Source organism: Grampus griseus (assembly GCF_964374135.1).
Source record: "Grampus griseus genome assembly, chromosome: 9".
In the NCBI taxonomy this organism is placed as follows: Eukaryota; Metazoa; Chordata; class Mammalia; order Artiodactyla; family Delphinidae; genus Grampus; species Grampus griseus.
In genome coordinates, this window is record NC_139003.1 from 372852 (window position 1) to 388793 (window position 15942).

A 15942-nucleotide genomic window follows, 5' to 3' on the forward strand; every position below is an offset into this window, starting at 1 on the left:
CAATCACATTTTATCTTGTGGTGTTTCTTCTATCATCTTTCTTCAATAGATGACTCACAAGTTCATTTGATGACATGGGGACTGTTAGAGTGCTGGAGACATAAATAAAACCCTGCCTGGACCTCTAGTTGCTCATAATCGCCAGGAGCGAGAAATATGCAAACAATTATTAAATAATGTGAAAGTGTAAGAGCTACTCATAAAATGCAGTGCATGAGGAAGTGGCAAAATGTGCCTGGAGGAAAGGAATGAGGATGGGAAGGGCCTCATTTCAGGTGGAACTTGAAGCACAAAAAACCCAGGCAGAGGCAGGCAGAGAACATCTTAGGGGAAAAGAAATATAGGTGCAAGTGCAGAGGGAGGGAGAGGTTTGGAGAGTTTAGGAAATGTAATAATTGTATCTGTAACAGTGCTGTCCAGTAGAAATATAATACGGGCCACAGGGGTTATCATAAATTATCTAGTAGCCACATCTTAAGAAGTGAAAGGGGCTTCCCTGGGGGCACAGTGGTTAAGAGTCCGCCTGCCAATGCAGGTGACATGGGTTCAAGCCCTGGCCTGGGAAGATCCCACGTGCCGCGGAGCAACTAAGCCCGTGCACCACAACTACTGAGCCTGCGCTCTAGAGCTCGCGAGCCACAACTACTGAACCCGCGTGCCTAGAGCCTGTGCTCCACAACAAAAGCCACCGCAATGAGAAGCCCACGCGCCACAAGGAAGAGTAGCCCCCGCTCGACACTAGAGAAAGCCCGCACACAGCAACGAAGACCCAACGCAGCCAAAAATAAAAATTAATTAATTTAAAATAATAATTAAAAAAGTGAAAAACACAGATGAAATCAAATTTAATAAAATATTTAACCAAATATATACAAAATGTTATCATTTTGTCATATAAAATATATTTACAATATTGAGTTGTTTTATACTTTTTTAATACTGGCCTCGAAATCCGTTGTGTATTTTGTACTGACAGCACACCTCAGTTCAGACTGGCCCCGTTTCCTGGGCTCACAGCCCCACGTGGCCAGTGGCTTCCACACTGGGCAGTGCAGGTCAGAACACAGGGTGTGTGAGTGGAGCGGGATGGCAGGAGACAAGGCTGGAATGGGGGACTGGGCCAGTTTGTCAAGGGCCCTGGAAGGCAGAGACTAGGTGGCGGCTTGGTGGCCTTTGGGCTCTGTTCAGCCTCGTGGCCTTTGTGCAGGCTGCTTCTCTGCCCGGATCCCTGCAGCTTTACCCCCTGCTCACGCCAGAGCCTCCTCTGCTTCACCTGTGTCTGATTCACTTGTCACAGTCTCCCATATCCTCTTCCGTGTAATTTAAAAATGTATGTCTGGGCTTCCCTGGTGGCGCAGTGGTTGAGAGTCTGCCTGCCGGTGCAGGGGACACGGGTTCGTGCCCCGGTCCGGGAAGATCCCACATGCCGCGGAGCGGCTGGGCCCGTGAGCCATGGCCACTGAGCTTGCGCGTCCGGAGGCTTTGCTCCTCAACGGGAGAGGCCACAACAGTGAGAGGGCCGCGTACCGGAAAAAAAAAAAAAAATGTATGTCCAACTCCTTCACTAGACTATAAACCAGTACAATTGCAGGTTGTGATAGAAACAAAAGCGCTTTTTTTTTTTCACAGTAATAAGTAACTTTATTACAAAAGTCGCATCACGATAGTGTCACTGTAGTGTGTGGATATGAAACCTACCTGCCATGTTAACTAAGGGCTGGTGAGAAGTCACTAGCAGCGTGTTTTACAGCCTGCAGTAAAAGTGGGAATTACAGGGTACCTACTCTGTAGGGATTGTGAGGATTGAAGGAGTAATTCTGTAGAATAGTTAGCATTTTGTGTCTGGCGCAAACTGAACCATCAGTAAAAGTTGTTATTAACACTTTTATTATTGTTGTTCTTATAGGTTATCGCCTAACCTACAAGCATTTAGAGATGAAAATGGGTGGGATACCAAAATTATAGGCTCCCTTTGTAAATTCACAAATTATCCACTACCATATGAAACCATAACTGGAGCACATTTTGGAATTTCAGAGAGCCCATCAACACCCCTTTCTTCTCTTAACCCACAGAGACTGTAGTGGCAGAACCCTAAATGCCCCTCGAGTCCGTGGTCCACTCTCCTTGAGACTGTGATGAGTTCACGCCGGAGACTAGCTTACTAATCAGCTAAGTCAGAAAGGAGATTGTCCTTAGTGGGCCTAACACCAAAAGAGGTGACGCTTCAGAGAGACACTCCTGCTGTCCTGGGAGAAGAAGCAAACGGCCACATCAGGAGGGGTCATGTGGAGGGAGCCGAGGGGGACCCCTGACTGTCAGCCCCCAGAAATCAGGACCTGAGTCCTACAGCTGCAATGAACTTGGGAGAGGATCTCGGGTGAGAGTCTCCAAGAAGACCACAGCTCAGCCAACGCTTGACTTGCCTTTCTAGGCCTGAGCAGACGGGCCCAGCCAGGCCGCGCAAGTATCATCTTCATTATTGGTAAACACTGAAACAGGGCTTGTGACTCAGTACTCGGCTCCAGTTGGGGACTCTAATAGGTACCGCCTAATTCAGACTCCTCCACAAACATCAGGGCTCCCCTCACAGGCACAGAGCTGCTTCGGGGCTCCTGAAGCCTGAGCTGTACTCAGTAGATAAGTTTCATCATGGAGACAAGCCTAGACAGGATTAACTCACTGCCACAGAAGGCTTTCCACAGGTGGAGACATACAAACCAGGTTTTGAAAGATGCATAGGAGTTTTGCATAAGGACAGAGGAGAAGGATAGTTCAGACACAGAGAACAGCAGTGCAGGTGCAAAGGCACAGAGAGAGTAGACAGAGTGGTTTGGGGAGAGTGAGAAGCAGTGAGACAGTGCAGGGCACAGACCCTGGTTGGGGGGGGCGTGTGAGGTGAGATGCAGGGTCAGAGCTCTGCTTGTTCTGCAACGGATCTTTTTTTAAATTATTATTATATTTAATTTAGTTGGCTGAGTTCGGTCTTAGTTGCGGCACGTGGGATCTTCGTTGCAGCGTGCAGGATCTTTAGTTGCGGCACGCAAACTCTTTAGTTGCGGCATGTGGGTTCAAGTTCCCTAACCAGGGATCGAACCTGGGCTCCCTTCTTTTGGGAGCGTGGAGTCTTAGCCACTGGACCACCAGGGAAGTCCCTGCAGAGGATCTTTAATTTCACAGCAGAAGCAAAACAAACAGTTCATAAGCAGGGAAGAGATTCAATCAAATCTGCATTTTATATTGGCCATTTGATAGAAATAGGAACTTTAAAAAATAGTTTTCCAAATAATTTCAAATTTAGAGAAAATATTTGAGTACAAAAGTCTCCATCACCCAGATCATACAGCATGTGCTTCCACTCGCCTGTCCCTGACTCACACTTATCATCTATCTACACACACACTTACCCATCATCACTGGTCTTTCTCTGAGTCATCTGACAAAAAGCTTCAGATATGATTACTCATCACCCTGAAATACTCCAGGGCCTGTTTCCCCAAAGCAAGGACAGCCCCTGCTCCACAACCCTCCCAGTCCAGAAGTAAAGATTGATACAACTCTGCTGTCTAATGCACAGGCTGTCCCCCAAATATTTCTTTTCCTTTGTGGCCCAGATCCCACTCAGGAACATACATTGCATGTAGTTGTGCCTCTTCAGTTTCCTGCAATCTGGGGTAATTACAGTTCCTCAGTAAGAAAACAGGGGGCCCCCCAAAATATAAAAAATTTAAAAAATTAAAAAAAAAAGAAAACAGGGGCCTCTAACACTTCACCTGTCCAGTGAGCCCCCAGGCCACACCTGGATCAAGCTTTCTGGTAGAGACGCCCAGACATGCTGCTCTACTCCTCTCAGCTCGTGGAGTCAGGACGCAAAATCCCAACGTGTCCCTAGCTTGCTGGCAATATGTAGCTGGGTCACACCTGCCGGCTTTTCCCTTTGGGATTGACGAGTACCTAGTAGCAGGTATTAAAACCTCCACCTACCATCCTTAGCCTCCACTGATAACTCACTCCAGCCCTACGGTGACCGCTAAATGCCGATTTTCTGCTTCTGTCACTCCAATGATTTATTTCACATGCATTCCTCACTTGCTCGTTCACCTACATCGGTATGGACTCGTGGGTTCCTGTTTTACTCACTGGGTTGTAATCTGCCAACATCATCCTTGATTTTGCTGCTCAAATTACCCCAAATTTAATCAGTGGGCACCCCTCCCGTCGCCTCCTATGTCCTTTGGCATCATGTGATTCTTTGAAATTTTTCTTACTTTCTGGCACAACAAAATATTTCAGGCTCATCTGCTCCAGCCCTGAAGTCAACTGTTTCTCAGAAGATCCCTGGCTCCTTTTGCTGCAGAATGGTATTTAAAAGTGAGATCTGGAAACTACATGTACGTCTACCTGTACACTTACATCAAAACACACGAGTTCATACTCCCTCCAACTCCAATCCAACACCTCAGGGCTCTTTCCACCTCCCCCTTTGCATGCTTATGAGATCTCCAACAGCAAGAAGCCTGAATTGCATTATCCTGGATAACGCATTATCCTTGCACTATCCAGTGTATGTGTCTATTTGCCAGTATAACCAGGCTGACTGGTCACCAGTACTAGGCCTAACACTGTCTCCTCCGTGCTGGGGAGCACAGGTCTCTAGGGAGCTTTTAAAGAGGGCAAGATTAAAGAGATACCAATCAATTAAGAAAATGTTGTAGTAATCTGGGCAGGCAAGCAAGGACCAAGCTTTTCCTGATTCCTCTAGTTGCACAGCAAAGAGACACACTCAGGTGGCTCAGGTAAAGAATGTGTGATTGTGTCACCAAAGAAGCATCTGAGAAAAAGGAACAGGAGTCTTGATGAGTCTGGGAAAAATGAGACTCGTTGGTAGTGCCAACTAAAAATTGTCGCTCGCCATCTGCCTCTACAAAGATGAGGTCACCAGCCACTGCAGTCGCTGGCCTTCCACACCCCCTGAAAGGAGTTCAGGGCAGAGATCAGGAATGAGGCCCTTTGTGCTCTGCAAAAACCGGCAGAACAGGTCTTCAGATAGTTAGATATTTTCGGGAGACCATGTTATGAGCCCAATTTCTTGCACGTTCTCATAGCTAGAAAAGCACTAAAATCATTTACAGAGACATCTGCTCCTCGTGACGAGCAGCCACATTCTGCCAAAATGTGTGCTCGACTGCGTGTACCTCCTTCACCAAAATCACACATATGCTGAACAACCCTCCGTCCCCACCCTGGCCCGCTGTTTGGAGCAGTTCCTCAGAACAATCTGAGAGGCTGTCTCCTGGGCTATGGTCCTCATTTTGCCCCAAATAAAACTTAACTCACAACTCTCACTTTGTGCATTTTTTTCAGTAGACAGTAACATGAAAGGAAGGGAGGCAGACTGTGCCCCTCCCCTCTGCACTGAAGCCCACATAGAGGTGCTGGGGAAGGAGCTAGGACAGGGAGAGGGGAAGAGGTGGACGAAGGGTTGATAAGGCCCAGTGCTAGGCAGGAGGGGATCTAAAACAAAGCAGAACGGATTGAACTTAAACTGAAGGCAGCACTTTTCTCTGAAACTAGAAAGGAGGAGCGCAGAGGCTGAACCTTTACAGTTCTGCACTGGAACACTCACAGTGATGCTCCTCTTTCCTCTGAGAAAGCAGTGCCTTTCACTGGAGAATTGTCTGCAGAGAAGGTAAGGAAAGAGGTAACATGAAGAGGTCACAGGAGATTGAGGTAGAGAGTAAAATGTTAGCAAAAACCTAAGAACTAGGCCGGGCCTGCCATTAGACTCAGCAAAGAATGAGACGGGTTCTGCCTTGCTGGGAAGTGGCCAGAAGTTCAGTGGGGTCACAAAGGCAGCAGAGGCTGGAGGCTGATTGGTGCACAGCATGGGCCTGTCTCTTCAGTGTATTTTACATCCCTAGACTGCCCAGGTCAAACGCTTTATCACAGACATGCAGGATTCCTTGTGTGGCTCATGTTCACCCAACTCTTTATCTATAGGATGTGATTCTACAGCTTTTTAGAGGAAAGACTGCAAGACAGAAAGGGTCATGCTCCTTCCTGTGTTAACAAGGCAGCTACTTGTTTTGAGGTTGTAACTAGGTCTTGAGTGAAAGGTGGCATTAGAGCTTTAAGCTGTTGCGTAGGAAAAGGGGTAAGACTCACCATTTTACATATTTGCAACTCACATCATGTAATTTGGGGGAAGGAAAACTATTCCTTTCCTTGCTTGTGGTTTAGTGCCCTTGCCCAAAGCTGAGTGTTCTACCCCCTGGGGCAATGTTTATGAGATTATATGTTTATATATATATATCTCCATAGCCACACACACATATATGCATACATAATTACATACAGACTCACAGATGAGGTGAGGGGAGGTATCCTTTATTCATTCAGTACCTGCTGTGCCAGGCACTGTGCTAGCGTGAAGATATGATGATACACATAATACAGTTCTTGCCCTCATAGACTTCAAGCCTAGCTGAATGATTAATGAGACTCTGGCAAAGTTACCAATGCACGCAGATGCTTGCCTTCCCACTGCCCCCAAAGTTCATGGGAGCAGCAAGTCTTCACTCACTGCGTCTAACAGGGCTGTGACTGCAGTTCTCTTCAGCTGGTGATCCTCTTCATCTTTCAGCCTTTCACTCTCCTGTCTGCACGGCAAGATGGTCTGTGGGATATCACTGTTTTGTCCTGAAAATGGCAGTCTTTGCCCCTGCAACTACTGCACAGTTATCGTTATTCCAGAATCCCTACAATATGGCAGGGAAGGGCCCATGTGACACGAACACATCCACCAAGAACTTAAAAACATGTAAGCTGCTACATTTCTCTCCAGTAGTCCCTGCCCCTCCTAAAGATGATCGCGCAAGGCTCCCAGTAACATAAAGATTTGAAGAGCAAGAGAGGGGAAAAAACTAGCCCTATTGTTACAAACTGAATTAAAATATCCTTGGAACTCACTTAATATGCTTAAAAAACTTTCCTAGGCTGTCCTTTGCAACTGTTTGGCTTTAAGGAGACTACAAAATAAATATAATTACCCTGATTGAGTTTTGTGGAAAGCAAAGCGATCAAAAGCTGTCTGTGCTTCTAGAAGCGATTCAGAAATCGCGGGCAGGATGTCAGCGCCCGCGGCAGAAGCTCTCGGGCACGGACAGCATCCTGCTTAGTGAGCGGGCGCTGGGTCCCCGCTGTCCCGCCGGGCGAGGACAGTTCCTGTCCCACGCGCACACAGGGGCCTATCCCGCACGCTCCTCACGCCTCCGGAACCGCTGAGAGAGTTCCATCAGTAAAACGTCTGCACGCTGGGGGCTCTCACCACAGCCGGGGACCCACAGAACCACTCGGATTTTCTAACAGCTTGGAAGTGCCTTTAACAGTGACACCTTAAAACTTGGCAAGCGTACCGCAAACTCAGGAGCGTGTACTTCTCCTTCCACAGCAGCCCTGCACGAACCGCGACCCAGGTGACGGGGCGAGCTGAACCCTCACCGCCCGCGGGTCCAGCCCCAGGAGCCAACCCTCACCAGCCACAGAACCCACCCCTCCCAGACTCACACCCTGCGGCCAGTGAGTTCCGCTCCTTGACGTCCACGCACGCCCCGCCCACATTCACCTTATGGGCGCCCCGCCCCGCGTGTGGACGCCCACGCAGGACCCGCCCCCCTCGCCTCATCGGCGCTCCGCCCGCCCGCGCGATGACGCCACAAGGCCCCGCCCCACCCGCCTCAGGGGCTCTCAGCCAGGCCTGTGGGGTGACACCCACGCCGGCCTCGCCCACCCTGTGGCAGTGGCGCCCCGCCCGCCCGCGCGATGACGCCACACACCAGTCCCGCGCACCAGCCTTCGCGGGGCTCCCGGGTCCTGTGGGATGACGTCCCACGCTGGCCACGTCCACCCAACGTTAGGCCGCGCCCAGGCCCGGGGCCACGCCCGACCGCCGCAGTAGAAGCCCCCGACCCCTCGCCGCCGCCGCACCGCCCGGCGTGCTGACGTCGCACGGCGCCGCGGGCTGAAGCGCGGGCGGGCGGGCAGGGCGGCTGCGCTGTCCCCTCAGAGGGGCGCTGGCGGGCGGGCTGAGGCGCGTCGGCCCGGAGCCAACCGGAGCGCTGCGCGGCGGGGCGATGAGCGGCGCCCGGGCCCCGGGCCCCGAGGCCGGCGCCGCCGGGGCCGAACCCCCCGGCGCGGCGCTGAGCGTGGACGTGGCGGGGCTGCTGGTGCAGCTGGCGCGCAGCTTCGCGCTGCTGCTGCCGGTGTACGCGCTGGGCTACCTGGGCCTGAGCTTCAGCTGGGTGCTGCTGGCGCTCGGGCTGCTCGTGTGGTGCCGCAGGAGCCGCGGCCTCAAGGCCACCCGTCTGTGCCGCGCGCTGGCGCTGCTGGAGGACGAGGAGCGCGCCGTGCGCCTGGGGGTGCGCGCCTGCGACCTGCCGGCCTGGGTGAGTGGGCGCCGCGGACCGCGACACGCCCCCGGCCCTTACCTTCCTGTCCGCCACGGCCCCGCAGGGTCAGGCGTCCCCGCCCGCCCCAAGTCCTCCCGGGTCTGGGGTGCGCTCACGCCCCAGCCCACCCGCCCACGTTGGGGCGTCCTGACCAGGGGCGGCACGTACGCCTGGGTGGGCGCCGGCGTCGGGCCTGGGCCTGTGTACCTTGCGGGGCCTCGCCGCTGTCGCCGGGCCCAGCCTCCCGACCGCTCTCGGCCCGCGAACCCCTTTGGGTTGGCGCCTTCCCTCCGCCGCGCGGGTCCCGAGCAGGGCCGCACGGGTGAGGCGCTGTCTGCGCTGTCTTGCCTTGGCCACGTCGTCACGCCTCGCTGTGCGGTGCCGTGACTCCCGCCTGCGGAATGTGAGCTCGCGGCCGCCGGGTGCCCTGCGCGGGCCTGGACGCCGCTCCCTGCCCCCTGCGGAAACGGCGGCCGGCGGTGTGGGGAGAAGGGCGGTTTCCTCCTTGCCTGCGAAGTCTCAGCCGTTCTTGGTGGTTTCTGGCACAGTTGAGGAGCAATGGGGGTCCCCCAGAAGATTTGCTGGTACGATGATTGGAGGTGTGTTCCGGTTCTTTGGAAGTAACGTTATAAGCTGAGTAACTTTTATGTAGGGTGAACTCGAATCCCAGGTGAATTTGGGGGTGGGTGGGGCAGGCGTGGTATTGATCGTTTGTGCCCCAAGCGGTTCTCTGCATATTTTAGTTAGGCAGCGTGGAAACTAACGGAGTTGGTTCCCTCGTTCTTTCTTAACCGTGAGTAGGTGCCAGAGTTTCGGACGGTAGGAAACAGTGCTTGTTTAAGATAAATGCTGCTGCTGTTAGGCTTGATGTAAACTTCCGGGAAGATGGCCAGCCAGTGAGTTTCAAAAGGGTCGTTTTCTCTTAGAGGAGAAAAGGGCTTGCAGTACGATCCCTGTTTCCAATCAGAAGACGCTTGTGAAGCAAGGCATGGAGTGCATGACACAAGGCAAATAGGTTGCAAAGCAGGAGTGCCCACGGCCAGGAGGAACTCAATGGCTACTGCCTTGTGGTGACAAGTTGCAATTGCAGTAAGAACCTCACAGTCAGGGACTTCGGAAATTTAAAATTCCGTCAATACGCGGTGGACGTGTGGCACAGGGCTACTTGGAGCAATCACAGTAACCAGCGTGGTGTAGCTTTTTGCCAGAAGCAGGAAAGAGGAGGGTGGTGTAGAAAACGGGAACTCAGTAACAGAGGTGCGAAAAGCCAAGAGCAGAGGTGCACTTTGGAAACGCAGAAGGACTTTCAAGTGGTGTCTGGTATCTTGTGTCACACCGAATTAAGTGATTCCAGAAAGTAGCTAAAAACAGAGTAGGGGCATTACCAAAACAGCAGACATAATCAGGGCAGAGATTCACAGAAACTGGGGGTGCTGACATTCATAGATGCTCGGTTATGGAGCAGTTGGCTAACATCAAATTTGCTTGTAAAAGCTGTGAAATGCAGCCTATTTTCACACAATGAATTAACAAGTATCGTTATTACCATATTGAAGGACAGGGCAAATTATTACTATTTTTAGCAGAAGAAAAGGGTGATTAGCCAAAGCTTCCTTCCTTGGGTTTCTCCTCGGTGTGACTTAAACTCATGAACTGTGGTGTTCATGTTGTACAGTAAAGAATTTATGTTTTTTCCAAAATTTTTTACTTGTTCATTCCAAATTTGTGTTTGTGCTCACGTCACACACAGATGTATACTTAAACATGCCTGTATTGCTTAGAAAACTACTGTGAGGATTCACATGAAACTTGACGGTGATCATATCCAAGAAAAGCACTAGGAATCTGGGGTTTGAGGCAGATTTTTTAATACTTTTTTAAATTGTAATACCCATGTGTTGTTTTCACGACAAAACCAGTGAATTACACTGTCTAGATGTGGACCTGCTGTTCTGCTGTAGCCAGGGAGTCCGTGCATAAGAAGAGCTAAGTTTTCTGTATCAGTAGTTCTTTGATTTTTACGGTACATACTTCGGTTCTTGGGGTTCAGAACTTTGGGCTGATGTTTTGCTTTGAACAACATATGTTTGTATGGATTTCATAGTGTGTCATTGACAGCTGTGATTCACAGCAGGGTAGCAGCAGAGCAAAACTAATGTGGGGCTCACTTCCTAACCTCCCTTTTGAATATGTTCACTGACAATTTTTCTTCTGCTTATTTAGTAAAGTAAAAATTTATACTGGCTGTAAAATGAGATGACTAACAAATATGAATACTTGGAGAAAAAATACATATACTGTTTCAAATTAAGGCTATTAGCATATGAAAAATGGCTCTCAACGTGATAATTCTGTAAGACCTTGATCCTACAGCTTTAATGTGTACCACATTACTATTCATTCTTTACTTTTTTTTTTTCCCCCCATTAACAGGGAAAAGGCCTGCAGGTTGGAGTTGGTAGATTGGGGACTGGCCTTTTCGTTGTATCGGTGGTCTCCCCGTGTTAATTGGGTCCTTGTAAAATTAGCCTGTGGTTGAATATTGTTGAAGAGCTTTTATAGACGTGAGTAGGGGTGATTGTCCACTGCTAGTTTTGTTTATTTGAAAAATTAGAACTTGGTGTGAAGTTTGTCCTTTTCCTGCTTTCACTACTGCCAATAAATGCTGATTCCATGGCTGCAAATAAGTAGAGACCCAAACCTGTCATAAATGACAACTGGTCTTTTATTCCTCTAATACTTTGATGATTGAGATTTAAAGTATAGTGAACTTCTGTGTTCTGTTTTTGTTATTATGCACCAGCTTTTCTTTAGGGAGAGCTTTCTTCCCATGGTTCTTCTGGTAAGTTCAGGAGAATTTAACTCTAGCCAAAATTTAATATGTATAGGCTAAGAACCAAATGGACAAAAGAAAAGAATACACTTTGGTCTCATGTAAAGGAAGGGCAAGTACTTTCATTCTCAGTGTTAATCATTGACTTATAGTTTAAAAAATTTTTGTGAACACTTGTAACAGACTTGCAGCTAAATCGGGATCCACAGTTTAGCTATTTTAAACTGTGGTTGCAACTTTAGCATCTAGATCCTAGAGCAGTTATGTGCTTTGAGAAGATGTTAGAACCTCCTCAGAGCTGTGAAGGGGATATGGATAATCTTTGGGTTTCTTGTTTATGTGCACACTACTGCTGTTTTTCAAAGAGAAAAAGGACAGTCACCCTCAACATCTCTTATGCTGTCTAAATGCTTCATGAAGTTAGAGCAGAAGGCCCCATCGTTGCTGGACACAAAGCAGTAACTATTTGTTTTTTAGTTTAAGCTAAAAACTGGATTTAAATTTAGGATATTTGCATCCATCAGGTTGTGTGCTCTGGTTTTTCTGCATCAGATGAATATTAGCCTCACTTTACATTCAAGATGGGAGCTAGGACTGAACTATATATAATTTAAGTAGATACAGGAATTGAAAATATATGTAGTATATTTATGTTAAATTATATTAAGTTAATACATGTTGTGTTAAATTATATTAAATATGTTTATAAAATATAGACCTTGATCCTGTGAAGAACCGATGATGAACAGCTGACTCATGAGTTATTGTTCTCCTTAGGCCTGGTGGACCTCTTTCCTATTTTCTCTGTGGGTTTTCATGATTTCTACATTGGTTGCAACATTTAACGTTGAATGATATCACAGACATTGTGAATAGATTAAAAACCATTGAATTGTACACTTTAAATGAGTGAATTGTATGGTATTTGAATTATATCTCAGTGCTGTTAAAAAAAAATTATAAGCATTGAATTTCTCTTAAAAATAAAGAAGTGAAACAGGTGAACAGTTATAGTACAAAGTAAGCCATACAAACCTCCTTGCTTATGGAATTCCAGCTAAAACTGATATAATTTTTTAAAATTATTGTTCCAATATAAATTTGGAGACATTTACATTTTAAAGAATATTTAATGAAAGTGGAGGGCTTGTGAATGAAAACAGTTAACTAAGTAAGTGTTTTTACGTTAAACCTAATGTTACTTTACGCATTGATACTACATTAGCTAAACAAACAGAAATTGTGCTTCAGAGATATACATAGCCTAAATGTGTGTTTTTTGTGTGAGTTATTCTAAACTCTTACTTTAATTCAAGTACTGATACGTAATTACGATGTGCGTTTGGGAAGTTTAACCTATAAATTGGTTTGTTTTCTACAAATGTATCCTATCATAGCATTATTTTATTTATTTATTTTTGCGGTACGTGGGCCTCTCACTGTTGTGGCCTCTCCCGTTGCGGAGCACAGGCTCCGGACGCGCAGGCTCAGCGGCCATGGCTCACGGGCCCAGCCGCTCCGCGGCATGTGGGATCTTCCCGCACCGGGGCTCGAACCCGTGTCCCCTGCATCGGCAGGCGGACTCTCAACCACTGCGCCACCAGGGAAGCCCTTTATTTATTTTTTTTAAAGGCCCAGTTTTAAAAAAAATTTAAATTTTTATTTACTGATTTATTTAATTGGCTGCACCGCTCGGCATACAGGATCTTGGTTCCCTGACCAGGGATCGAACCTGTGTTCCCTGCAGTGGAAGCTTGGAGTCCTAACCACTGGACTGCCAGGGAATTCCCCATACATTTTAGAATGTACTATTTGTAGTCTCTTGCATTTTGTTATGTTTTGTTAAATCATTACCTTTTTTGGTGTCCATGACAATGCTGCCTCAGATGAATTTTCCTTCCCCATTTAAAGATCTGAGGACCCACTATCTACAGAAGTGTTAGAGATCACCTTGCCTTCATGTGTGTACTTCCCGGTAGATACGAGGTGGGGTGTGATGGCCGAAGAGTGCCCTGGTGGGTCAGAAGGTGGTCAGTGGTGGGGGCGTGCGTATAGACACACTAAAGGACATTGAAGAATAAGTGGGAACAGCAAGATAAAAAAGTGCAGGATTGGGAAATCAGGCATCTCAGGGGATGAAAGCATCAGAGCCCAGTAGGACAGCAACATGGGTACCTGGGCCCTGCCGTCGGGAGGGAGCTGTAGGGAAGGTGAGAAACTGTCAGCTGGGCCCAGGGGTGAGGAGTAGAGCTGCTCAGACGGGGGCCTGGCCACCTCTCAGGGCAACACTCGCATTTCTCAGGGAGACGTGGCATGTTTGGACATGGGAGGAGGGGGACATCGTGATGTACTCAGAACCAATTTGTGAAGTCAGAAGGTGGAAGCTCCTGTGCAGTGCCGATTACTGCTGAATTGCCCTGCTCTACACCCCTGAGGTCGCTGGAGACGCCTGTCCACCTCCCCCAGATAGACTTTTATTTTACTCTGAAGGGTCTTACTGTGCCATAAACACTGCGTCATCCCCTGCTCTTTTGAAACTGGGTGGGCATAGTTCTTACATAAACTGTCAGTAGTTGTGTTGCATGGAACCATTTTTCCATTTAACATGTTTTATTCACAAGTTTTCTCATGGTCTTTTGCCCTCTCAGTGTTTTTTCTTTCTTAATTTTTTTTTCCCCTTAAGTGTTTAAAAAAAAGTCCTGTAAGTTTTTTAAAGAAAACCATCTATTTTGGTGAATTTTTCCTAGAGTAGATCACATTTTAAGGAACAAGCCCAGCTTAAGTGCAGGGATCAAAAATGAGCTTTCATTGATTCATCTATTCACTCAGCCAGTATTTATTGGACCTTTCCTGTGTTCCAGGTACTGTACTAGGTGATGAGTTAGACAAGGCCTCAAACTCAAAAATTTACTAGCTGGTGATTACACAAATCTAGGGATAATCCTAGTTTTAGTCATAGTACGCAGCGGTAGTTTTTTTCTTTTTTTTAAATAAAAATAATACATATTCATTTTTGTTAAATCCAAAAATATATAAAAACATTATTCATAATTCCAAACCACCCATCATAGTAGTTGGTAAAAACTATAACAACTTTGAATGGAATTGTTAGTGTGTATTCATCGATTTGTACTGATAAACCATACTAAAAATCATTTGTTCAGAAAAATATGGCTTAGCGTTTAAAAGTTTTCTGGACTCTTAATTACATGTGGAAAAAGAAAGGCAGACCTTAATTAGGTCTTTCACTTGGTGAAATGGTATGTTCATTTTTTAAAAAGACTATGCCTTTTAGAGCATTTTGTACATTTATTGAAGTAATAGCTCAACTCTTTAAATCAGTGTATTGTAAAAGATTTTACTGATGAGGATTAAAACTTTTTTCTAGGGTTTGTAGATCTAGCTGTGCGTATAAGTTCAGTTTTATGCTATCCTGTCTTTCCTATTTTGTGAAAGGCAGTCTTATGATTACTCATAGTGGACGCCTCTGAGACCTGTAGTTCAATATCTGGTGTCTTTTTTTTTTAATTAATTAATTTATTTTTGGCTGCGTTGGGACTTTGTTGCTGTGCGCGGGCTTCTCATTGTGGTGTCTTCTCTTGTTGCGGGGCACGGGCTCTAGGCGCCCGGGCTTCAGTAGTTGTGGCACGTGGGCTCAGTAGTTGTGCCTTGTGGGCTCTAGAGCTCAGGCTCAGTAGTTGTGGCGCACGGGCTTAGTAGCTCCGCGGCATGTGGGATCTTCCCAGGCCAGGGCTCGCACCCGTGTCCCTTGCATTGGCAGGCAGATTTTTTTTTTTCAAGATTTTCAGTTTTATTTTTTTTCTTAAAAGCCTAGTCATATTTTTTTAAGACATTTAATCTGCGAATAGAAAACCCTGAATCTTAAAAAAGCTAAGGGTTTGGGTTTTTTTCTTTTTTAATCTTTTTAACATCTTTATTGGAGTATAATTGCTTAACAATGGTGTGTTATGTTCTGCTTTACAACAAAATGAATCAGTTATATATATACATATGTTCCCATATCTCTTCCCTCTTGCATCTCCCTCCCTCCCACCCTCCCTATCCCACCGCTCCAGGCGGTCACAAAGCACCAAGCTGATCTCCCTGTGCTATGCGGCTGTTCCCACTAGCTATCTACCTTACGTTTGGTAGTGTATATATGTCCATGCCTCTCTCTCGCTTTGTCACAGCTTACCCTTCCCCCTCCCCATATCCTCAAGTCCATTCTCTAGTAGGTCTGTGTCTTTATTCCTGTCTTACCCCTAGGTTCTTCATGATATTTTTTTTTCTTAAATTCCATATATATGTGTTAGCATATGGTATTTGTCTCTCTCTTTCTGACTTACTTCACTCTGTATGACAGACTCTAGGCCTATCCACCTCATTACAAATAGCTCAATTTCGTTTCTTTTCATGGCTGAGTAGTATTCCATTGTATATATGTGCCACATCTTCTTTATCCATTCATCCGGTGATGGACACTTAGGTTGTTTCCATCTCTGGGCTATTGTAAATAGAGCTGCAGTGAACATTTTGGTACATGACTCCTTTTGAATTATGGTTTTCTCAGGGTATATGCCCAGTAGTGGGATTGCTGGGTCCTATGGTAGTTCTATTTTTAGTTTTTTAAGGAACCTCCATACTGTTCTCCATAGTGGCTGT

At 47.0% G+C, this 15942-nt stretch overlaps 1 protein-coding gene across 3 annotated transcripts in view; it reads left to right on the forward strand.

Annotated features, from left to right (window-relative positions):
* Positions 1-8132: 8132 nt before the first annotated feature.
* The window catches only part of ESYT2 (extended synaptotagmin 2), a gene marked incomplete at its 5' end in the record, with an annotated part of 75513 nt that continues 67703 nt past the window's right edge, over positions 8133-15942 (forward strand). For all 3 annotated transcript variants that reach the window (XM_082661629.1, XM_082661628.1, XM_082661630.1), the window contains one exon: positions 8133-8444. In XM_082661629.1, coding sequence (XP_082517755.1) covers positions 8133-8444 — 312 coding nt within the window. The remainder of the gene's footprint in view (positions 8445-15942) is intronic.